The sequence below is a fragment of the Coccinella septempunctata genome, chromosome 4 (assembly GCF_907165205.1).
Source record: "Coccinella septempunctata chromosome 4, icCocSept1.1, whole genome shotgun sequence".
NCBI classification, from domain to species: Eukaryota; Metazoa; Arthropoda; class Insecta; order Coleoptera; family Coccinellidae; genus Coccinella; species Coccinella septempunctata.
In genome coordinates, this window is record NC_058192.1 from 32,404,582 (window position 1) to 32,430,239 (window position 25,658).

Here is a 25,658-nt window from a genome sequence, read left to right on the forward strand (position 1 = left end):
ACAGAAGACTTTCGGTGGCCTGCGACACTCTCGACGCATGTGGCCATATCCACCACATCGGAAACACTGTGTCTGGAAGGACACTCTCCTCCCTGAAGGTGGTTCCGTCCGGTCAGCGGGGCTATTTTCGGCTGGACGGCGGGGTGGCGGTGTTGCAGGTCTGGATCGACCTTCGGACCTGTCTCCAGAAGTCGGACGGTGAGATTCCTGTCGCTGGGCTATTGACTCTCTGGACTTGGGTGGCTCTGGGCGGCTTTCCCTCGGCGGAGAAAGTCGTGTCTGGTTGGCTTGTGTCGGCGGGACCGATTCCCTGTGATCAGTTGTTTGGCGAACCTGTTCTCCGGTATCCATAGAAAAGCTGGCTTGATATCGGCTCAGTTGACGGGAATTGTATGTCAGGTGAGGTTCTTCCACGAAACCTGGTTTGGAGGGTGGCCGGGTGTACTGGCTCATCTGCCACTGGACCAGTTCAAAAACTTTTCCCTTACGGAGAAGTTCATCATAAGTCTTGGTCTCCTGGAAGGCCAAGGCTTGCTGTAAGGGCGGGATCAACCTCTGTCGGATAAGCCGGATCTGCTCCACCTCGGATGGTTTTGCATAGGTGAGTTTCTGGAATAAGTTCTGCATCCGGGTAACATATAGAAGCAACTTTTCTTCAGGGCCTTGTGTTCGCCTCTTTATTTCCTCCAACAGATTCTCCTCGTAATTAACTGGCAGAAATGCTTCTTTTAGCTGGTTGCTAAAATCCTCCCAGTCCTCGAAAGTACCTCTCCGGGGAATGAACCAATCCCTTGCATCCTTTCTCAGCAATTCATACACTGATTCGAAAACTTGTTCCAGGGACACTTTACGGGATTCAGCCAGTCTCTCCACTTCTTCAAGAAATCCGGTCACACTACCAGTGCCATCAAAGGAGATGTTCCATTTGTGTACCGGAACAGTTGGTACTGTTGGTCGAGACTCCGGTTCCGATCTGGCAGGTGTTGTGATAACTGGCCGGTCAGAACTTATCCACGGTGCAGGTAAGCGTGGAAAAGACACCCTTCGTGTGGAATTAACCCATCTACTTTGTGTCGGACCCTCAGGTGTTGCTGTCTCACAGTCCTGTGACTGTGTGAGAGGTATCGCTGGTAATTGTTGTAGTAATGCTCTACATGTCTGCCTTGTCTCATTCATGACCCGTTCTAATGTTGGATTTCTTACAGGTGTACCGGTACGTGAGACATTAACTACAGCAGGAGGATCGACACCATCTCCTAAGTCGATAAGTGATGTCTCAACCTTTGATAACCTCTCCGGTTGGATCGGTGACATCCCAGGTGAACTGGGCACCTCCTCATCCAGAAGAGACCTCTGACCTCGGTTGGATGTCTGCGGCTGTTCAGGATTACTCTTCCTACGCAGCTCCTCCAGTGTCTCCAACGCCTTATCTGTAGTCGCCTTCATTTGCTCAATCAATTGTAACTGTGTTGTGTCTGTGGTGACAATAAAGTTCAGCCTGCCTTGGATGTGTATTAATCTGGTGTAAATTCGCGAAAATTCGTTAGCCGCATTACTATGATTGAAGTTCTGAAGGGATTCCACCAAATCGGTTAGTTTATTTTGACAGATCTCAATCTCGGAGGCGGGATTCAATAATGTTGGGGGTAGTAGAGGTTCATTAGACTGAAGCACTTGTCGTAGCAGACTCCGTTTAGTCATCACAGTACCGGGTATCGATTGTCCCCTCAGTTGTAATTCAAATGTAAGTTCATCACTGAGTAACCGGTTCACATCCATGTTCGACATATTATTTCAACTAAGTCCGATTCAGAACGCACCAATATTTCACACTCGGTATGTCTTTCACAATCCGTTTAAGTTCTAAGTCCAACCCGGTAAGTTAATCGTTAGCAAACCTATTCACTTAAGTTCAAAGTGGGTATCGGTGTACCCCAAACAAAAATTAAGTCTAAGTCCCGGTGTATCAGAAAAAAAGTCTAAGTCCCGGCGCACCAAAAACAATCTAAGTCCCGATGTATCACAAAAAAAAATTTCAAAAATTTTTAAAGTCCAACGTTACTCGAAAAAAAAAATTTCTATCAGTCCCACTAAAGTCCGAAAATATTCGAGAACTACCGCACACAATCGCAAGTCACTTCGTATAGTCCGAAAAATTTTCCGAAATTCGACTAGCACCAAAACGCACAGGTTAAATTTCCAAAAAGTCTTCAAAGTTCAATAGCCAGAAAATAAATCACAATAATTGACTTTCAGTTTTCAGAAAAATCAGAAATAAACAGGTAGATAGGTTATCAACAGGTAATAGGTGATTCCCTATTGAACCGATAGGTAAATCACACCTATTAAATTTTACCAATTGCGACAATAAATTTTCAATTTTTCAAAGTCCGGAAATTCACTCACCTTAAATGTGAAATTAAAACAGTTCAATTCAATAAATCAGAAATATGCAATTAGAAATCGGAAATAATTTTCACTGATATAACGGCGGAATAACAGTTCAGATTTCAACAACTCAATACAGTAATCGGCAAAAAGAATAATCACAAATTATTTTCAACGGGGTTCAACAGTAGGAAAAATTTCCAAAATATAGTCCAATTCAATTCACAGTATAACAGTTCAATATGGAGTGGCAGGGAATAAAACACAGTTCAAGTTTATTTTTCACAGTTTTCCGTTCAAGGAATAGTTACTCACTGTTCTGAGGTTTTACTCACTGTTTCGGGAATTCACTCACTGTCCGGTTAATGTCTCTCACCTCAGTTGTTTCCTGGTAGATTCTGAACGGTCCCTGCTCGTTGCGCCATTTTTGTAACGGGGTTTTCCTCGGTGGACTCGAGCGCCAGCTATTCTTTAGGGGAGAATAGCAAACCTACCCCGGCAGCTACTAGCCGGAGACAGGGTTCCCTTGTGTCTAGGATGTTAGCGACGCACAATGATAGGCAGAATCAACGTATACAACAACTTTTATTTGTCGATTCGAAAAAGGGGTACACAACTAGCACTATTACAAAATGCAGAGACTCGAAATCGGTGAGAATTACAGGGCAAAAACTAACGGAATAACATTGGATCCGATCTCAACGGTATACGGGGGTTAACGGAGTTGTTCGCCAGCCAGAACCTGAGACGTACACTTGACGGACAGATATTGGACTTCAGCCGGGTTAGGGGATAAAAGACAGCACAGAAATACGGGTACGTCACCCCAAAGTGTCTTCGGTACCCCCTGGGCGTCCGCACCTGCAGGGTACTTTAACGACAGTAGGGGTGAACTAGATACGACGGGAAATTTCGGGAAAGGGTGAGCCACCCCAAAGTGTCTTCGGTACCCCCTGGGCGTCCGCACCTGCAGGGTACTTTAATGACAGTAGGGGTGGAACTCAGACTCGGGTATGAGAGACGGAAAAACTGAAGTTCCAATATTAAAAAAAATAACGGCGTGTAGTCTTACCTTTGGCTTGGCCACTTGCACTCCCGAATTTCAAAGTAATTTGCCCCAACGGCGGTGAATGAGAAAAAAAGCAAACAAAAATTTGAACTCTAATATAAAGAAGCAAAAAAAATAAACATCTTCTGACAAATTCCGGCGGACGGCACTAAGGATCGTAATTAGCAACGCAAGTTAATCTTTAGTGAAAAACGCAAGTGTCGCGAGTTAATCTTCAGTGAAAAAACGCAAGTCAAAATCGTAAGTGAAGTGGCCTGCGGGGGCACATCTGATTTTATACCCACAGGGGGGGTGCGGGAATCAGATGTGCCCGACAGTCGAAATTCGGTAATTTTGCGTCGATGAAAACGTCTTAATTTCGACTTATCTGTGCTAGCGAACAAAAAAACTCGATTATCTTCCAATTCAGGATGTTTTATACGGTGCGACATCGTTTTTAGGAAATAAAAACGGAATAAAAACGGTGCGGTATGTTTACAATTCCGAACGATGTCGGAATCCTGAATTGGAAATTCGAAAAGATTTCTCGAAACAAAATTATTTAAAAAGGAAAACTAAAATAATTATTCTAAAATGAGGGAATAGGTTGGAAAACCCATTTTCTCATTACACAGTACTTCGGTTCGCTGTTCGGTCGGTGCACAGAGTTTCCAGGGTTGGCCGGTTCCATCTTCTGTGAAGTCGGATGAGTCGCAGAAATGTCGTAACAGTTTTCCATTTTCAACGGCGTAGTCAGGAACATTTGCTGGGTCTTTTTCCACCTCCTGTAACTTCTTGTTGTACCATTTGCATTGGGTTGTTACTATCTCGGACAGGTATACGGAATCTACGGACGATAACGGTTTAGGTGACGGGTTGTCCGCAGGTGTATTCAGGGATTTTCTCCGGCCCTGCACCTCAAAAGCTTCTTGAATTTTCGGTGTTGGTTTGGCAATCAGTCGACCCTCCAGGTAACAGTCCGCGGTACTGAGGTTAATGGAAAAATTGAACCTTCCTAATACGTCCATTCCTAGAATGAGGTCAACTGGTAAATCAGGCACCAACAAAAATTTCACGTCGGTCAAGGAATAATGAGCCAGGTGAACGGCGGTAGTGTAGAGTTTGGGTGTTGTCGTGGGTTGACCATTTGCAACCACCACGAAACCATTAACATCGAACATGTCGAACATGTTGTCCGGTGATTCCCTTGCTTTCACATTGTTCTGCCACTTTCCGACTTACGAAACTCTTCGTGGCTCCCGTGTCAATTAATGCTTTGTAGTGCTCTCCGGCTATCTTCACTTCGACAAGCGGTCGGTTATCACTCCAGGCAGTCGATGTCATGGGAGTCAGTGTGTTGGGAGATATGGTCGACTCCTTCTCCATACCTCCGTCTAGTTTTCCGGACGGCAGGGACAATCTCGTGAGAGAATGTTCTCCCTCTGGCATCGAGAACAGAAGATTTTCGGTGTCCTGCGACATTCTCGACGCATGTGGCCATATCCACCACATCGGAAACACTGTGTCTGGAAGGACACTCTCCTCCCTGATGATGATTCGGTCTGGTCAGCGTGGCTATTTTCGGCTCGACGGCGGGGTGGCGGTGTTGAACGTCTGGATCGACCTTCGGACCTGTCTCCAGAAGTCGGACGGTGTGATTCCTGTTGCTGTACTATTTACTCTCTGGATCTGGGTGGCTTTGGACGGTTTTCCCCCGGCGGAGAAAGTCGTGTCTGGTTGGCTGGTGTCGGCGGGACTGATTCCCTGTGATCAGTTGTTTGGTGAACCTGTTCTCCGGAATCCACAGAAAAACTTGCCTGATATCCGTTCAGTTGACGGGGAGTGTACGTTAGGTGAGGTTCCTCCACGAAACCTGGTTTTGAGGGTGGCCGGGTGTACTGGCTCATCTGCCACTGGACCAGTTCAAAAACTTTTCCCTTACGGAGAAGTTCATCTTCAGGTCTCCTGAAAGGCCAAGGCCGGCTATAAGGGCGGGATCAACCTCTGTCGGATAAGCCGGATCTGCTCCACCTCCGATGGTTTTGTATAGGTGAGTTTCTGGAATAAGTTCTGCATCCGGGTAACATACAGAAGCAACTTTTCTTCAGGGCCTTGTGTTCGTCTTTTATTTCCTCCAACAGATTCTCCTCGTAGTTAACTGGAAGAAATGCTTCTTTCAGTTGGTTGCTAAAATCCTCCCAGTCGTTGAAAGCACCTCTCCTGGGAATAAACCAATCCCTCGCATCCTTTCGTAGTAATTCATAAACTGATTCAAAAACTTGTTCCAGGGACACTTTACGGGATTCAGCCAGCCTCTCCACTTCTTCAAGAAATCCGGTCACACTTCCAGTGCCATCAAAGGAAATGTTCCGCTTGTGTACCGGGACAGTTGGTACTGTTGATCGGGACTCCGTTTCTGATCTGGCAGGTGTTGTGATAACTGGCCGGTTATGATTTATCCAAGGTGCAGGTAAGTTTGGGAAAGACACCCCTCGTGTAGAATTAATCCATCTACCCTGTGTCGGACACTCAGGGGTTGTTGTCCCACAGTCCTGTGACTGTGTGAGAGGTATCGCTGGTAACTGTCACAGTAATGCTCTACATGTCTGTCTTGTCTCATTCATGACCTCTTCTAATGTTGGATTCCTTACAGGTGTACCAGTACGTGAGATATTGGCCACTACAGGAGGATCGACACCATCTCCCAAGTCGACAAGTGATGTCTAAACCCTTGACATCCTCTCCGGTTGGATCGGCGACACCTCAGGTGAACTGGGCACCTCCACATCCAAAAGAGACTTCTGATCTCGGTTTGATGGCTGCGCCTGTTCACGATTACTCTTCTTAGGTAGCTCCTCAAGTGTTTCCAACGCCTTATCTGTAGTTTGCCTTCATTTGTGCAACTAGTTGTAACTGTGTTGTGTCTGCAGTGACAATAAAGTCCAGCCTTCCTTGAATGTGTATTAATCTGGTGTAAATTCGCGAAACTTCGTTAGCCGCATTCTCATGATTGAAGTTCTGAAGGGATTCCACCAAATCGGTGAGTTTATTTTGGCAAATCTCAATCTCCGATGCGGGATTCAATGATGTTGGGGGTAGTAGTGGTTCATTAGACTGAAGTACTTGTCGTAGCAGACTCCGTTTAGTCATCACAGTACCCGGTATCGATTGTCCCCTCAGTTGTAATTCGTATGTAAGTTCATCACTGAGTAACCGGTTCACATCCATGTTCGACATATTATATTTAACCAAGTCCGATTGAGAACGCACCAATATTTCACACTCGGTATGTCTTTCACAATCCGTTTAATAAATAATAAATTTATTCGATCCATTAAGACACTAGATACACAGTGTATAGGACATGTCAGGCTAAAAACTTAAGAAACTAAGGAGTCGTACAAATATTCATCTACAGAGTAAAAACCTTTTTTTACAAGAAGGTTCTTAATTACATTCTTGAACAGTTTAGAATTTAACTTTTTCACAGAGGCTGGTAGATGATTGTACAATTTCATGCTTGTATATGAAGGACTGCATTCAAATCTGTGTGTTCTATGCTTCGGAAATGAAAACGTCTTAGAGTTCCTCGTCTCATACTTATGATGATCTGACAATTTTAACCATTTATTTTCATTTTCTTTAGCATAGAGCAAACATTTAAAAATATATATACAGGGCAACGTCAAAATTTTGTTCTCAACAAAAACTGGCCTACAAGAGTTCAGTGGATGGAGGTGGAATATGGAACGAATAATACGCTTTTGTGCTATGAACACTCTGGAAATATCAGAGCAACTTCCCCATAGCAAGATGTTATAAGATAAGTGGCTATATACAAGGCTATAATATACATTCAAAAGACAGTCCAAAGGCAAAACATTTTTGATTCTGTTGATCGCAAAGAAAGAGCTGTTCAGTTTCTTACATAGTACGTCGATGTGGGCCGTCCACCTCAAATTTTTATCTACATAGAGACCAAGAAACTTAGTTGTCTCAGATGTCAATATTGAGTTATCCCCGCAATTTATTCTAGAGGTTGTTAATTCATTATTCTTCAAACAAAAGTTAATGCATACCGTTTTTTCTACATTAACCATTAGGCGGTTTGAGCGACACCAGTTCACAAATTCACAAACAACACGTTCACATAGCCTCAGAAGTTCTTCGAAACTGTTGGCAGAAAGAACCACGGAAGTATCATCGGCAAATATAGTTAGCAATAAGCAGGCTAAGTACTCGGGCAAGTCATTTATAAAAAGCAAAAACAGAAGTGGTCCCAACACAGAACCCTGCGGGACTCCAAGGCTAATGTGACGGGGTCCAGAAAAATTTTCGCCTATTTTTACCGCCATAGTCCTCCCATCGAGAAAACTGCGCAACCAATCCAGAAATACACCCCTGAAACCCAAATTGTAGCACTTTTCAAGAATGAATTCGAAAGAGAGTGAATCGAAAGCCGAAGAAAGGTCAAAAAATAGACCTGCCACAAATAAGCTCTTGTCTAAGCATTCATATACTGATTCGAAAAAATTGACTGCTGCAGACTGTGTCGAATGACCACTTCTGAATCCGTGCTGTGCAGAATCTATCTAGATTGAATTTATTGAGATAACACATCATTCTGTTCAATACAATTTTCTCGAATACCTTGGAAAATACGCTGAGTATTGATATCGGGCGGTAATTCATTATTTCCTCTGGATCGCCTCTTTTGAATATGGGGATGACTATGGATTTTTTAAGGATTTCTGGAAACTTAGCCGATGTTATAGAAATATTGATAAGATGCGCTAAATGCTCACTTATTACCTGATTCATTGCCTTCAGTATTTTTGTGGATACAGAATCGACACCAACGCTTTTTTTATTTTTTAGGGATCTGATGGTTTCCTCAACTTCTGCTTTTATTACAGGATAGAAAAAGAAATTTTTATCAACCATTGCTGCTAAAGTACAGGATTGTGATAGATTAGCGCCATAACAAGATCTCAATTTAGAATTTGTGATAGAGGAAAAGTGTTCCGCAAAGATTTCAGTCAGCTGATTTGGTTCATCGCACATAACACCACTAAAGTCAATACATATGTCGTTTTGGCTATTTGTCCTACCAGTCAAGCCATTTACAATGTTCCACACTGTTTTATTTCTATTTTCGGAGCGATCGATTATCGAACTATAAAACTTCAACTTAGAGGCCTTTATCAATTGCCTATGCTGATGTTTGGCAACTTTATAGTTTTGAAAAGTGACTGGTGTACCTAGATTCTTATGAAGCCAATGGAGATTAGACAGGTTATATTTACTTTGAACAATCTCAGGCGTCCTCCACCTCCCCACCGATCGATCCGGAGCCAATTTATTCATAGGACAGTACCGCTCAAGAAAATGCTGCAGAACACCCAAGAAAGATTCAAAACACATGTCAACGTCATTGTGAGAATAAACTTCATCAAAACAGTGCCCAGATAAAGAAGCTATAAGATTATTAACATTAACTTGGCTCAAATTTCTGAATGAATGTGTTCCGAATGTTTTCCTTTGTTCTGGTCGGAAATTCAATTCTACTAAAATGCTTTTATGGTCACTAATATATGGTTCGAAAACAACAACTTTATAATCCCGTGGATCTACATTTGTAATGATATAATCTACTTTTGAGATACTAGTATGGCCATTGATGTTAGTGAACTCCCTAGTGGCATACCTCGACGTAACCTTCAGCTTGAAGCAATCTAGAAGGTCGTCCAACATTTTTGAATTTTTACATTCAGTTTTGAGGAAATCTATGTTAAAATCTCCACACAGGAGAATAAAATCAACAGTATCGATACATGACTGCAATGCATTAAACAATCCAGAGAAGAACAGTTCGATGTTTCCATCACAGGGTCGATACACACTAATAATGCCCAAGCGAGAGCCTTCAACTGAAATTACAGCACCACAGATCTCCACATGCATTTCCTCGGAGAATCTAGAAACCTTCAATTTTCTCAACCTCAAGTCATTCCTCACATATAATACGGATCCGCCGTGTTCTCTGACTACGCGACAAAAAGAATCAGCTCGCACATACCCCGGTATCACCGCGGAGTCAATACTGGCCGCACCACACCAATGTTCTGACACACTCAACACATCAATATTTGTGTCCAGCAATAACAGCTCTAAAATGTCTAGTTTGTTCAAAATGCACTGAGTGTTCAGCTGCATGATTCTCAGACCTTTAGGATTAGCAGTAGGAATTAATTTATTCGTTCCTGATTCAATTTTCTTCTGTGAAAAAAATGATGCACGCTGACCTTATTAGGCCAGTTGGAACCATCAAGTGCTTTGTCATATTCTGAACTAGGAATCAGTACTTTAAATGACGCGTAAGAATCTGGGTATCGGGATGTAAGTTTCTCACATATGACAGTGGAAAACTTGTCCCTGAGAAAATTCTGCAGATTTTCTATAGTTGTATCGGGCCTGAGATTCGAAACGTGGAGAGCCCTGAACTTTTCTAGACCTTCCACGCCTTCAGCGCCAGAATTTGTTCCAATAACAAGTGCTTTTCTAGGTTTGCGTTTTTGTTTCCTTTTATTCCCAACGACATTCCATGGGTTACTGTCCGCTGTAGATTCATCGGCTTCATTTACATTAGTCACCAATTGCGCTGATTCGATCGCCCGATTTACTTCCTTCAGGGTGAACTTTTTCAAGGGCTTGGACTTCTTTGTTAAAGGAGCGGCAGTTGAAGATCCCGCGACAGACCCGTCACTGATCAAGGTAGATGGCCGAGGAGCATCCGTTGCAGTTGCCGCTGCATAAGAACCGGTCAGACTGGTCAGAGGGAAATTCCCGGAATTCCTCACACCCACATTATCCGAAGTATGTTGCTTATCGTTATCAGACGCGCCGATAAGATTTTTTTTCAGTTTGTCTATTTCTTGCTCCTTGTTTATAATTTGATATTCAAGGGATTGAATTTTGAACCTTAGGAGAGAATTATTTTCCATAAGGATGTTATTTTTCGACTCCAGCTCAAAAATAATTCTGAGGAGAAGATCATGCTGTTTTGATTCGCCACTTATGTCTTTCACTGCGGTCTCGCAAATAGGTGATGAACTGACACTGATTTTATCAGAAGGAACTAGACCGGATATTTCCGCATTGCAGCACTTTTTCATTTTAGATCCGCAACCGGGATGAAAAGACTTTAGGCAGATAAGACACTTTGCACTATTCTTTGCGATAGATCTCTTGCAGCATCCACATTGAGGGATAACTGGCACAGAGAGATTCACATCGACTTCTTTACTCGCCGACATCTCGACGTTGAATAAAGTTCCAAGTCCAACCTGGTAAGTTAATCGTTAGCCGTACCGGTGTATGAGAGAAAAAAAAAGAAAAAAATCTAAGTCCCGGCGCACCAGAAACAATCTAAGTCGCGATGTAACACAAAAAATTTTACAAGTCCAACGTTACTCGAAAAAAATGTCAATCGGTCCCACTAAAGTCCGAAAATATTCGAGAAATGCCGCAAACAATCGCAAGTCGTTTCGTATAGTCCGGAAAATTTCCCGAAATTCGAATCGCACCAGAACGCAAAGGTTAATTTCCAAACAGTTTTTCAAGTTCAATATCCAGAAAATAAATCACAATAATCGAATTTCAGTTTTGAGAAAATTCAGAAATAATTGGTCAGTTTCAACAGTACAGGTCAAAAGAAAATATAAAGCAGGTAGACAAGTTATCAACAGGGTGATAGGTGATTCACTATTAAACTGATTGGTAAATCAAACCTATTAAATTCTACCAATTAAGACAATAAATTTTCAATGTCCGGAAATTCACTCACCTTCAATACGAAATTAAAACAGTTCAATTCAAAAATCAGAAATAATAAGAAATCGGAAATACTGATATAACGGCGTAACAACAGTTCAGTTTTCAACAACTCGATACAATAATCGGTGAAAAGAATAATCGCACATTATTTTCAATGGGATTCAACAATAGAAAAATTTCCAAAATATAGTCCAATTCAATTCAGAGTATAACAGTTCAATACAGAGTGGCAGGGAATAAAACACAGATCAAGTTTATTTTTCACAGTTTTCCGTTCAAGAAATAGTTACTCACTGTTTCGGGAATTCACTCACTGTCCGGTTAATGTTTCTCACCTCTGTTATTTCCTACTAGATTTTGAACTGTCCCTGCTCGGACGCCATTTTTTTGTAACGTGGTTACCTCGAAGAAAACTTATCTCGAGCGCCAGCTATTCTTTTCACTAGGAAGAATAGCAAACCTACCAGAGTAGCTGCTAGTCGCAGACAGAGTTCGCTGTTGGTGGTAGCGATAACGAAGTAGTTAAAATCAAATTATGTTCTAGTTTATTCACACCTTCGGAAACTGATTATATATACAACGGAGATATTTGTGGGTATGAAATATGAGCGAATCTATCAGCAAACATACATTCGGGAAATTCTATCCGGTCACGAGCACTCTATGAAGTTCATACCGGGTGCAGTGAAAAATCAAAAGTTGTTCAATAAAATGCGCCAACCAGAACTGACGAAATGAATACTAAGGATGACCTCGCGAAGTGAAATGACTTGCTATACGGTATCGAGATGTAATTGTATTTCTCCAGAAAGGAAACCTAACCAGGGCGGGTCTATTCAAGACTTTTATTCGCTACCCCAAGGGCTATAACGCTCCATGACTGATAGCGAAGAAAAGGTCTATTTTTAACTCAACTACGGGATTTCACTGACAACGAGCGGTATCTCTTATTCTCTACCCCAAGGGCTTACGCGCCATGACTGATAGAAAAGAAGAGATTTCGGATTCAACGCTTATGACGCGAAACGCGGACAGGGGGGTGAACGGGACTTTCCCTTCAGTACACCAAGGGCTTACCCGCCATGACTAATAGCGAAGGGAAAAGTCAGACTCGTCTGTATTGATAATTCTGCATTTTCAAAATGCAGTTTTTGACGTACAGTGACTGTACAGTTTCTGTATTGATAATTCTGCATTTTAAAAACGCAGTTTTTGATGTACAGTAACTGCACAGTTTCAATATTGATAATTCTGCATTTTCAAAATACAATCTTTGATGTACAGTAACTGCAGAATTACTGTATTGATAATTCTGCATTTTCAAAATGCAGTTTTTGATGTACAGTACCTGCACAATTTCTGTATTGATAAATCTGCATTAAAAAAAAAAACAGTATTTTATATACAGTTATTCTCTGTATTTCAAAAATGCAGTTTTCGATATACAGTAACCGCACACTTCCTGTATTTATAATTCTGCATTTCAAAAATGCATTATTTGAAATACAGTGCCTGTATAGTTTCTGTATCGATAATTCTGCATTTAGAAAATGCAGTTTTTGACATACAGGGACTGCATAGTTTCTGTATTTATAATTCTGCATTTAAAAATGCAGTACTTGATATTTAGTTACTGTACAGTTTCTGTATTGATAATACAGGTAGCCAAACGATGGCATCACTGCTCTCAACGGTTGTGATCACAGGGTAGCATACACGTCTATTGCGGTGCAGCATATACCAAACGATGGCGCCACCAGCGACGCAATACTCTATACCGTCGACGTAACCGGAGTTTATAGCAGGCACGAACTACGCTGCTTCGGCGATTCTCGTAGGTAGCTGCTAGGGTTCATTATGTTACTGGTTAACGATATAGTTACTGCACATTGACTGCTGCACCCAGCTTGTCGTACAGTTCTTGAACAGCTATTGTTGCATTTAAAGTGCAGCTTGCTGTACACTACTGTACAGTTTTTACACAGTGACTGCTACATTCAAAGTGCAGCTTGCTGTACAGTTTGAGCACAGTGACTACTGTATATAAAATATAGCTTGCTGTACAGTTTTTGCCCAGTGACCAAAATGCATATAGAATACAGCCAGTTGTACAGTTTTCGCACTTAACTGCTACATTTGAAGTGTAGCTAGGTGTGCAGTTTTTGCAAAGTACATACTGCATTTGAAGCACAAATTGCTGTACAGTTTTAGCACCTAACTGCTGCATTTGAAGTGCAGCTTGCTGTACAGTGATTGCAATACCATCGCTGTTTTTAAAGTGCAGCTGTGGCTGTATATCAACTGCAGTTTGTTCTGTACATGCACAACTGCACAACTGCACAGTCCACCGGGACATATACGGTCCTTTTTGGTGCAGTTACTGCATTACCGTCACTGCAGTCAAGTGCAGCAACGATGTGCAGTTTTTGTACAGTGACTGGATTTCAGTGTTTGCTGGGCAGTTTATTATTCACCATTACAACTTGATATCTATTGGTAAGATGATAATAATACAACAACAGCAACCAACGAGTCCAATTCAATTGCCGACTCGAACCGCTGAAGGTGCTGCTCAGGATATTCAGCCAGTGCTCACCCAAGCGGGGTTAGTTAGAAAGCGCATGAAGTGGACAACGTCCATGAATGAAACTATTGTGCGCATATATAACTCCATCACGGGACTAGGGCAGAACACGAACAACTATGAAAAAAGGCTCCATGAGGAATTCTGCAACGCCTACCCAAATCTCAATGTCACTGAACAACGAGTGGCGGAGCAGTACCGCATAATTCTGAGAAATGAACTAATACCAACGGCCCGAATCGACGCAATTAAACGAGAACTTCAGCGTCCGCCTGCAATAGAGAATAACACCAACACCTCTGATGAAATTCACATGCCTGGGCAACAACAGGCAGAAGAAACTCATACTGAAAGTCCATCTTGCAACGCAAGTGAGCCTGAACACCAGGACGATAGGGAAGAGCTCCACCGACAAGTTGACTCTGACATGAGGAGATACTTTGCCGAACTGTAAGGAACAGATCCTCTTCATCGAGTAGCACCTCCACGACTCAATACATCCAAGAAACTGTCACTTATAATCGACATCTTGAATAGGGACGTTTTACCTGAGTACCTACAGAACGGAAGTTCATTGGAATATCTGCATCTAGTTTTTTACTGTGCTGCGCTAACGACAGCGAAAACCATAGAGGCAAAAATTCGCCGAACGAACAACGATGGTCCAAAATTACACAAATTACACGCGCCAGCATGGCAGAAACGTCTTCAACACAAAACAGAAAGGCTAAGAAGAGACATTGGACGACTGACGGAGTACTTGAACGGGAATCGAGGAAGGAAGGTTGTGAAAGCTGCCAAAGAGATCATGGATAGAAACAGGACACACACAGAACGAGAGACGGAGAATGCTTCAGCTCACCATTGCCTCGACACTCTGAAGCAAAAATTGAGTCTGTATGCAGAACGCCTGAGGAGATATAAAAGCAACTATAGCCGGAAAAGAGACAATAATTCATTCGAAAAGTCGGAAGAAACTTTCTACCGGTCACTCACATCGTCTGATGGAGAAAATGGAAAGTTACCACCAAAGGAAGCCATTGAACAATTCTGGACCGAACAATTATCAACAAAACCTCAGTTCAATGGAGATACCGGATGGATTGAAGATGAAAAATCTGAAGCTAGAAAATATGAGCCGATGCAGCATGACATGATCACAATTGAAGAAGTAAAATCAGCTATCAGAGGACTGCACAACTAGAAAGCACCTGGGCCTGATGGATTGCAGAACTTCTGGATCAAGAAACTTTGGATCATGCATGACAAATGGACCTCCGCAATAAATGATGTCATTGAAAATCCTGAAAGAATGCCAGTATTCCTTACACATGGCACAACATACCTGTTACCTAAAGACCAAAGGAATACAGAAGACCCATCAAAGTACCGACCAATCACATGTCTTCCAACGATGTACAAATTAATCACATCGTGCATTTCAAACCGAATTCACAACCATTGCGAAAGGAATAATACATCGCCATGCAACAGAAAGGATGCACCAAAGACAGCCGAGGTTGCAGAGAACAACTAATAATAGATTCAGTTATCTGCAATCAAGCGTTCTCCAAGCGAAGGAATCTTTACGCTGCGTACATAGACTACAAGAAAGCATTCGATTTTATACCTCACGAATGGCTCTTGACGATCTTGAAAATTTACAAGGTGGATCCCAATATTGTTGAGTTCCTGAAAAACGCCATGTCAACCTACGGACTACGGATTTTCCATCAAGAGCGGCAGTAGAACTAGGATGGAACTGAATCATCTCCTTTACATGGACGATTTGAAACTCTTCGCATCTACCAAAACACAAATGCAACTGATGCTGAAAATGGTGGAAGGATTCTCGGAAGACTTCAAAATGAAGTTTGGACTAGAAAAATGTCGACTGCTAAACATAACGAGAGGGAAAATAGAAGATGGTACGTTCAAACTCAAGGAAGGTGCAGAAATTGAAGCATTAAAGGAAGGAGACACATACAAGTATCTAGGCATAAAACAGGCAAGAAAAATCAATCAGACCCAGATGAAGAAATAATTAACGGAGGAGTTCACCCGAAGATTGAGAAGGATAATGAGAACTGGTCTCAACAGCAAGAATCTGATAAAAGCGATTAACACCTACGCTTGCTCGGCGCTGAGCTATTCATTTGGTATTATCTCTTGGACGACCACCGATTAAGCAGCTTTACAGAGAAAAATAAGGACGATGCTGACTAAACACAATAAACATCACCCCAAAAGCTCAATAGAACGGACAGAGCTGCCACGACATCTTGGGGGTAGAGGAATTGTTGATTTGGCCAACCGTATGTCCCAGGAAATTGAAGGACTTCGAAAATATTTCTTGAGGAAGGCAGCTTCGTCAGAACTCCATCGAGTAGTTCGTGTTGCTGCTAGTTCTACACCATTAAAGCTACAGCAGGATCACTTGGAAACCATCGAACACTCTGCAGAAAGTAAAATGCAGAAACTGATTGGCAAACCTTTGCATGGGAGGCACCAGAACGAGGTCAACCATGATTACGTCGACATATCTGCGTCGAACTACTGGTTGACTTCCGGAAGGTTGTTTCCTGAGACAGAGGGCTTCATGCTCGCCATCCAGGATCAGGTGATTCCAACAAGAAATTACATGAAATACATCGCCAAGGATGCCTCAGTGGCGGACGATAGCTGTCGTTATGGCTGTGCGACACATGAAACTATCCAGCACATACCGGGGGATGTCAGAAGTTCACGGGCACGGAGTACAAAAATAGACATGATGCTGTTGCCAAGATTCTTCACCAAGAATTGGCACTAAAACACCAACTTCTAACTTCGAAAAAGGTTCCTTATTACAATTACCATCCGGATGCTGTGCTGGAAAATGAACATCACAAGCTCTACTGGGATCGCACGGTTCTCACAGACCGGAAAATAACCCACAATAGACCAGACCTCATATTGCTCAATAAGGATGAGGACACAGCACTATTCATCGACGTGGCAATTCCAAATAATAAGAATCTCCTAGATAGGCACACTGAAAAAATTTCAAAATACAGAGATCTCGAGGAACAAACCAGAAGACAGTGGAAGCTGAAAGATATAAAGACCATCCCTATTGTCATTTCATCTACAGGCCTGATACCGAAGAAACTACTAGAGAACTTGAGGAGACTTCAGTTGGACGAAAATGTTTATAAAGTCATGCAGAAGGCGGTACTGCTCGGAACGGCGAGAACTGTACGCAAGTACATGGGGAATGCAGAGGAACACCATCTGCTCCGACAGGAAGTGCGGGTGGAGCAGGAATCCAACCTACAGCAGGAAGCCGAGGAGCGACCCGGACCCGACCACCACCACGAGCCCGACCACCACCACGAGCCCGAAAACCTGGAAAGGGCTCCAACAGAGCTTAATCCTTTTGATATCTGGGATAAGTGAATTTTCCTCTGGAGAGGAGTGTGAAAGCCGCAAGGCTAAAGTCATACCCTTTATTTCTCACTGCAGACTCTACATGTACATATACAGGGTGTGGCGTAATGAATGGTAATATAGAGCCTGCGGGTAGAGGACTTTATGGTGGTTCAGAAAAATCTGCCGATTGGTTTCCGTCACCAGATAGCCAGGCGACAGAAGTCTGCGTTTAACGGGAAGTCTAAACGGAACACAAATGGGGTAGGACGGGATAGGCTACTGTGATCTTTCTGTGGCAACCTTGGGTGTCACACGCCAAGCATTACCAGTAGAAAAACTTCGAGATTTCCGTCGACTGGTCTTGGTTCACCAGAGAACCAAGCGACAGAAGTCTGCGTTAAACAGCAAGGATTAACACAATTCAACAAATAAAAGAATGCAACTTTGAATCACGAAGTATGCGGTATCAAGAAAAGACTTACAGTTTGTTCCGGTACGGTCACACCACCACTTAAGCAAAAAAAATGAAGAAAAGCAAAAGAAAACTCTAATAGGAAGAAAGACTTAAAAAGCGGAAATGAATTAATTACTGAATCGAGAAAAGAATCAATTACAGAATCACTACCGGATCAGGACTGAAAAATGAATCTAGAATACAGAATCGCAGATTGACTACCGAATGAATAATAATGAATTATCTTCGTCTGGTGGTGTGGCCCTATTTATTAACTCTCCAACATGTGGACGGTCACGTGATCAAAATTGCACTCAAAATTCAGAATTCTCGAATATTCTCCCCAGAAGAAATATTCTCGGTGGCGGTTATCTCTTTATCGGTAAAAGAAACTGTCGTTATCTGCAATCCACGATGTTTTATACTGAATTCGGTGTGTTTTTGTGGACAGAAAAACAACGCCGAATGCAGAAAGACACTTTTTCTTTATTTTGAATTCTTGCGGCGGATTAATGATGGAAATTTCAATTGTACGGAATTTGAATTTATTCATCAGGATTCTGAAAAATATTTCCAAAATGAAACGGAATAACTATATTGAAACTGAAATCTCCATCAGACGGTGTTGCATTATTTCAACTGGAAAATTCAGGGAAACGGATATTTAAAACGAGGCTTGATTTTTACCAAAAAACAATCAAGTATAGTTACATCCCCCTCCCCTGGGGAAAATTGAAGTTGCGTTGAAGACACAAGTTCAATTTAATAAGGGGTAACTGGCCCATCAAAAAAAAAGAAAAATTAATCGGAAATTCAAGTCGGTTAAGTGCTCGCTATCTCACCCTTACAGAGTTCTCATCCTAATCTAAACAGTACAATAGAAGTGATATCCGGATCTGCTCACAGGCGTAGTTCAGTAATCGTCCGGTAGGCGCTCCTTCCATGTAGCGGTTCTCTCCGATCCATGATCCACGATCCATACTCTGCGCTCTGCGTTACGCTCCGTGATAGGTGTCGTCCCTGGCTATGGACCGAAGTGCGTGTGATCTTTGATCCGATTGTTGGTAGACGTTTGACATAACCTTTTCCGTGGCACTCTATGACTGTCGCTGGTTCTGTGGTATCTGTCAGAAACAACGTGCTTTTAGTGAAATGAAATTACTCCAGAATTGGGAAATGAAATCGATGGCAACATATAACGGTGAGTACTCCATATCGATTGTTCCATTTCCTATTAACGGTTGGATTTTAGGGAACTATCATTCACGATGAAATGGGCTGATGAGGCATCTTTGACGTTGACCACTTGTTGGCACTGTTTCCTTCTTGGATGTTGGTTCGGTGTATCATTTGACTACGAAGATGGGTCAAGCAGGTGAGTTTCGAATATCCCCTTCATCAAACCAAAGTTCTTTCGATTAGTACTTCAAGTGGGAGGAACCATTCACTAACTTGTGTTCTCGTTGGAGCATAATGGCTCTACAACCGACCATTTCTCAACCAACACTGGAATAAAACAAGGCTGCGTATTAGCGCCTTTACTGTTCAATATTTTCGCCATAGCTGTATCGATAATTGCTGACATGAGCATGCCCGTAAGAGGTGTTGGGATAAGATTCAGATTTGATGGAGGCCTGTTTAACCTGAAGCGCCTCAGAGCAAAAACCCGTACCAAGTTTATCACGGAACTTCAATATGCAGACGACTGTTCACTCATCGCTAGCAGCTCAGAGGATCTACAGATAATGATGGACACCTATAAACATATATACGAAGCTTTAGGCCTTAGACTCAATATTGACAAGACCAAAATCCTGGTAAGTCCGCCAGAAAGCCTTGAAACAGATATCAGCCTGGACAATGAAACTCTAGAACAGGTTGAGCAGTTCAAATACTTGGGAAGCTTCATAAATACTAGGGCTAACCTTGACACGGAAATACACAACCGTATCAATTCGGCATCACGGGCATTCTGGAAGCTGAAGGACAGAGTGTTCCAAAATCACGACCTCAATCTGAAGACCAAGACAGCTGTTTACAGAGCAGTGGTCCTCCCAACGCTTCTTTACGGAAGCGAAAGCTGGACTCCCTACAGGCGACATATTAAACAGCTTGAACAGACGCAGCAACGTCATCTAAGACAGATAATGCACATCAGATGGTTCCACAAAGTTTCGAATGCAGAAGTCTTGCAGCGCGCGAATTGTACAACAATTGAGACTCAAGTAACGAGGGCCCGACTCAGATGGAGCGGCCACATTCTGAGGATGCAAGACACAAGACTCCCCAAAATAGCTCTATACGGCGAACTCACTGAGGGAGCCCGGAAACCAGGAGGCCAGTATAAGCGGTTTAAGGATACACTACATCAATCCCTAAAATCAGTTAATGCTAATCATAACTGGGAACAACTAGCGTTAGACAGGTCACAGTGGAGGTCTTTGGTCCACAGTTATAGTGGAGAATCGAGAAGGATACAGCGGCGGCCAGATCTGGTTGGAGACTATCCATGCCCTGAGTGTGGAAGGATCTGCAGGTCGCGGTTGGGTCTCCTTAGTCACAGGAGGGCACACAGTCGCAACTAGCACTAAGAAGTTACAAGTCTGTTCGAATTTTTTTTTTTTTTCTTCTTCTTTTTGTAGATTCATTCCCGGTAACGGGATACAGCAATGAATGAATGAACGTTGTAGGTGGAAATGTACCCAAGCTTGAAATCACTCTTGGTTGGAGGTGAATTGGACCCTCTCACAACACTGGAGGTGGATGTGGACATTCACTGTGTGCCAGAATATTGTTCGGAGTTGGAACGTAATCCCTGATGGAGGAATGGTGGAGGCTCTCTGATCCGACAGTCCCTGCTAGGTAGGTTAACAGCTGAACTTTCATTTAAATCTTGTTGGAGTAATTGATATCCTAGAACATACTTAATTGCCACACAGGTTATGTTTTAACAGTAGAACATTGACAGTATAAAGAGCTTTTTCCAGTTTTCTTGGGTAGAATTAATTGAACAGATCACGGATATGCACTTTCACCAGTATCGGTGTTACAATTTCATAGAAAAAGTTACACAGGAGAACAGTAGTAGAGAACTAGATACAATTCGGACTATCTATCCAGTTTTTAAGGTAGTACGGTTAGTATTTGTTAATTGTAATTCATCTTAAATATTCTGAATACAATATTTAAAGCAACGGTTTGTCTCGGAACCTTGTGAATTCACAGAATAATTAATGTAACGGATTTCAAGCTGTGCTTTGCTCTGTCTACAGGATGTACCTTTCAGAAACACAGACAGATGACAATTTATATCGTTTTGACATGTCGGTGTTGCTGAACGGATTGGCTTTATCCAAATGAATTTATGTTTTCCAATTGTAATTGCAAAGCTTGAACGGTATCATGAATCCATTCAATCCACTGAACAAAATGTAGAAAGAAAGTATTGTTTCTAGTTAGATGACATGGTAGATACTGATTTGTTCGGTGAACTGAATAGGATATGAAATCTTATACGGTGACGGTTGCTGTCAGGATATTGACAAAGGGTTTGTCAAATCACCGGTGTGATGGTTAACGGAACGGTAATAAAACGAAATTTCACATGACTGGGGATCATGTTTGATTAACGGGTGAATAGTAAAAATATCTCTATCCTGAGTGAAACGGTTTTAAATCTTTAATATGGATGTTGGTAACCTTCTTACCCTGTTCATCTTTCAGATCATACACTACAGGAGAGACTACCTTAATAACGGTATACGGTCCGGCGAATTTTGCAGCCAGTTTAGCTGCGAAACTGTCGACAGCGGATGATAACGGATTTGTGCGACGGAGAACTTTGTCACCTACATGGAAGCGAACTTCTCTACGGCTTAGGTTGTAATGATGAGCCTGCTGTTCAAAAGCCCTGTACAAGCGAGCTTGCACAAACTCATGTGCTTCCTGTAGGTGCCGGATTTGTTCTGTACGGTGAGTCATGTCTCTATTTACCTCGGTTGGGTTACTGTTTTCCTCAATTTGGGGGTTTGTCGAATAAATCGCCCTAGGGACATTTAGTTCCCTACCAAAATTCAGAAAAGCCGGAGTAAACCCGGTAGGCTCTTGTTTAGCGGTGTTAATAGCAAAAACTAATTCCCCTAACTTTTCATCCCAGTTTCTCTGTTCGGTTTCGCAAAATTGTGCAATCATAGTTTTCAGGGTTCGATTTGCCCTTTCTACCGGATTACACTGTGGCGAGTACGGTGGGGTAAATCTGTGAGCTATATTCAGTTCCTGAAGGCTGTTTTTAAATAATTTACTATCATACTGTACTCCATTATCGGAGATAACAACGGACGGACATCCATATTTAAGGATGATTTGTTCGTATAACGCAGAATAAACGGTTTTGGCTGTAGCTTTTCGCAACGGGCGGCACTCGATCCACTTCGTGAAGCGATCTTGCATGACCACAATGTAAGAATTACCTTTTTTACTTCGGGGTAACGGTCCGACGATATCTGTAGATACTTCCCTGAATGGTGCATCTGCCATCCTGTGTGGTTGCATCTTCCCAGCAGTTTTCTGTTGCGAAACTTTGTAGCGTTGGCACGAAGTGCAGTTTCTAACATATTTCGCAATGTCTCGGAACATACCAGGCCAGTAGTAATTCCGGGCAATCCTGGAACTTGTCTTGGCGATCCCCATATGTCCGGCTAGTTCCGAATCATGATTCTCCTTCAGTACTTCGGAACGCTGTTCGGTGGGTACGCATAATTTCCAGGGTTGTCCAGTTCCAATTTCCGTGAAGTCTGATGCATCCCAAAAATGTCGGAACAGTTTCCCATCGATTATGGCATAATCTGGGAAATTTCCTGGGTCCTTCTGAACCTCCTGTAGTTTCCTGTTGTACCATCGGCAGTGAATTTCCACTTCGGCCAGGTATACGGAACCTACGGACGGTAAGGGATTCCGGGACAGACTGTCAGCAAGTTTATTCAGGGATCCCTTACGGTACTGTACTTCAAAATCAAACTGTTGAAGAAAAACGGACCATCGAGCAATTCTTCCCGACGGTGATTTTATAGAATTTAACCATTTTGAACTCATATGATCGGAAATGACCGTGAAATGGAATCCCTCTAGGTACGGACGTAGTTTCTCTATGGAAAATACGATGGCGAGGCATTCTTTCTCGGATACTGAATAGTTTTTCTCGGCTGGGTTTAATGTGCGACTAACATAAGCAATTACCCTTTCTTCTCCATCTATCACTTGTGTTAGAGCTCCACCTAGGCCTGTATCACTGGCGTCTGTTTGTACCACAAACGGTTTGGTGAAATCCGGACAAGCCAATATCAGTGACTCAGTCAACTTGTGTTTCAGGATATCGAAAGCCTTCTGCTGGTCTTCTCCCCATTTCCACCGCTGTTTCTTCTTGAGTAGCAGGGTTAGCGGAGAATCTACATTGGAGAAATTCTCGATGAATCGACGGTACCAGCTCGCAACACCCAGGAATCGGCGTAACTCTCGGACAGTCTTGGGAGCAGGAAATGACACTATGGATGCCACTTTATCCGGATCCGTACAGATGCCTTCGGAAGTGACGACATGTCCCAGGTACTTCAGAGACTTCCGGACAAACTCACATTTGTCGGGATTGAGACGTAAGTTGGCTTCCCTTAGTCGTCTGAATACTTCCCTTAAGTTCTCCATGTGTTCTTCAAAGGTTTCCCCTAGAACGACTATATCGTCTAGATAGGCAAACGCTTTATGCTCCATTTCGGGACCGATTACGGTATCCAGGAATCTCTGGAACGTGGCTGGGCTTGCGTGTAAGCCGAATGGCATGACGGTGAACTGAAATAGTCCTCTTCCCGGGACCGTGAATGCTGTAATAGGCCGGCTATCCTTTTCTAACGGTATTTGCCAGTATCCCTGTTTCAAGTCAATCGTCGAAATGTATTTGGCTCTGCGTAATTTGTCCAAGATTCCCGAAATATACGGCAACGGATACGCATCTTTAACGGACACTTCGTTGACTGCTCGAAAATCGATACAAAACCGGTATTTACCGTCCTTCTTTTTGACTAACACAACAGGTGAACTCCACGGCGACTTAGAAGGCTCAATAACTCCCTCAGCCAGCATTCGGTCTACTTCCTGGTTGAAGATTTCCTGCATCTTCGGATTCTGTGGCCGGTATCGCTGTTTAATCGGTTCTGTCCCAGGTTTGAGTTTGATTTTGTGTTCTATCAGTTTCGTGGTGCCGGACAGCTTCTCGAACTCCTTCATTTCTCTGGCGAGAAAAGCATCCAACTTCTTTTTCTGTGCCTTGGTCAGTTCCAGTAAGTGTTCGCCAGTGGCGTGTACCTCCACAGTTTTTCCCACTTTAGGTGTTGGTTTGGAGATTAGTCGGCCTTCCAGATAGCACTCGGCGGTGCTAAGGTTAAGGGAAAAATTGTACACTCCCAGTACGTCCATTCCTAGTATGAGGTCTACTGGTAAATCAGGCACCAACAAAAATCTAATGTCGGTCAAGGAATAATCCGCCAGGTGGACGGCGGTAGTGTAGAGTTTGGGTGTTGTCGTGGGATGACCATTTGCGACCACCACGAAACCATTCTCAACATGTTGTCCGGTGATTCCCTTGCTTTCACATTGTTTTGCCCCTTTCCGACTTACGAAACTCTTCGTGGCTCCAGTGTCAACTAATGCTTTGTAGTGCTCTCCGGCTATCTTAACTTCGACAAGCGGTCGGTTATCATTCCAGGCAGTCGATGTCATGGGAGTCAGTGTGTTGGGAGATATGGCCGACTCCGATTCGGTTGGTCTACTGTATGTTAGCTTCTGGAACAAATTCTGCATTCGAGTGACGTACAACAGCAGCTTTTCATCAGGACCCTGCGTTCTCCTTTTTATTTCTTCCAACAGGTTCTCCTCATAGTTCACCGGTAAAAATGCTTCCTTAAGTTGCTCCTTGAATTCCTGCCAGTTCCTGAATGTACCCCTCCCGGGGATGAACCAATCCCTGGCATCCTTCCGCAGTAGTTCATAAACTGACTCGAACACTTGTTCTAGGGGCACCTTACGAGATTCGGCCAATCTCTCCACCTCCTCGATGAAGCCGCCCACACTACCTGTGCCACCAAATGAAATATTCCATTTGTGGACAGGAATGGTTGGCACCGGTGACGGTCGAGGTTCCGGCTCCAATGGTATTCTCTCTCTGGTCATGGTCCTGCCAGAGCTCACACAAGATGCAGGTAAGTGTGGAAAAGACACTCTGCGGGTAGAATTAATCCATCTTCTTGGTGTCGGACCTTCAGGTGATGCTGTCCCACAGTCCTGTGACTGTGTGACAGGTATTGCCGGCAACTGCCGCAGTAATGCTGTACATGTCCGCCTTGTCTCGTTCATGACATGTTCTAATGTTTTATTCCTTACAGGTGTACCAGTATGTGAGACATCAGCAGCTGTCGGAAGATTGACCCCATCTCCAAGATCAATCAGGGATGTTTCAGCTCTTTCCGGTTGGATCGGGGACATCCCAGGTGAACTGGGAACCTCCACATCCAAGAGGGACCGTTCCTGCTGTCTGGATGGCTGTCCACGGGTGTTACTACTACTCAGTTGCTCCAGTGTCTCCAAGGCCTTAGTTGTAGTCGCCTTCAGTTGTTCGATCAGTTGTAACTGTGCTTCATCGGAAGTGATAATAAAATTCAGTCTTCCCTGAATGTGTGTTAATCTTGTGAATATTCGCGAAAATTCGTTAGCCGCATTAGCGTGGTTGAAATTCTGAAGTGCTTCCACTAGATCGGTGAGTTTATTTTGGCAAATGTCGATATCCAGTGTGGGGTTCATTGATGTGCAAGGCTGTAGCGGTATGTCTGACCGTAACACTTGTCGTAGTAGACTCCGCTTTTTCATCACAGTGCTTGGTATTGACTGTCCTC

At 43.0% G+C, this 25,658-nt stretch overlaps 2 protein-coding genes across 3 annotated transcripts; one reads left to right on the forward strand and one right to left on the reverse strand.

Annotated features, from left to right (window-relative positions):
• The first annotated feature begins 18,334 nt into the window (after positions 1-18,334).
• On the forward strand, positions 18,335-25,453 carry LOC123311371. Of its 2 annotated transcripts, XM_044895281.1 has the most exons (7): positions 18,335-18,922; positions 18,974-19,096; positions 20,412-20,583; positions 21,445-21,693; positions 23,089-23,369; positions 24,784-24,968; positions 25,152-25,453. In XM_044895281.1, the coding sequence occupies exons 5-7, from the start codon at positions 23,314-23,316 to the stop codon at positions 25,436-25,438; spliced, it is 528 nt and encodes a 175-aa protein (XP_044751216.1). In that variant the 5' UTR covers positions 18,335-18,922; positions 18,974-19,096; positions 20,412-20,583; positions 21,445-21,693; positions 23,089-23,313; the 3' UTR covers positions 25,439-25,453. The 2 variants fall into 2 exon arrangements, with proteins under 2 accessions (XP_044751216.1, XP_044751217.1); XM_044895282.1 differs by having other exon boundaries at positions 18,335-19,096.
• Positions 23,485-24,198, reverse strand: LOC123311372. Its single transcript, XM_044895283.1, has 2 exons — positions 23,766-24,198; positions 23,485-23,645 (listed from the first exon to the last, which is right to left on the reverse strand). Coding segments are annotated over exons 1-2 (423 nt in total). The 5' UTR covers positions 24,187-24,198; the 3' UTR covers positions 23,485-23,643.
• Positions 25,454-25,658: the final 205 nt, after the last annotated feature.

Excerpts from the sequence above, each read along its gene's own strand:
- LOC123311371 (XM_044895282.1), top strand. The coding sequence starts at position 23,314 with ATGTCCCAGGTACTTCAGAGACTTCCGGACAAACTCACATTTGTCGGG. Across the intron at positions 23,370-24,783 it reads ACATTTGTCGGGATTGAGAC|GGGCACCTTACGAGATTCGG; the intron begins GTAAGTTGGCTT and ends CACTTGTTCTAG. Across the intron at positions 24,969-25,151 it reads AGAGCTCACACAAGATGCAG|GTGTACCAGTATGTGAGACA; the intron begins GTAAGTGTGGAA and ends TATTCCTTACAG.
- LOC123311372 (XM_044895283.1), bottom strand. The coding sequence starts at position 24,186 with ATGGACGTACTGGGAGTGTACAATTTTTCCCTTAACCTTAGCACCGCC.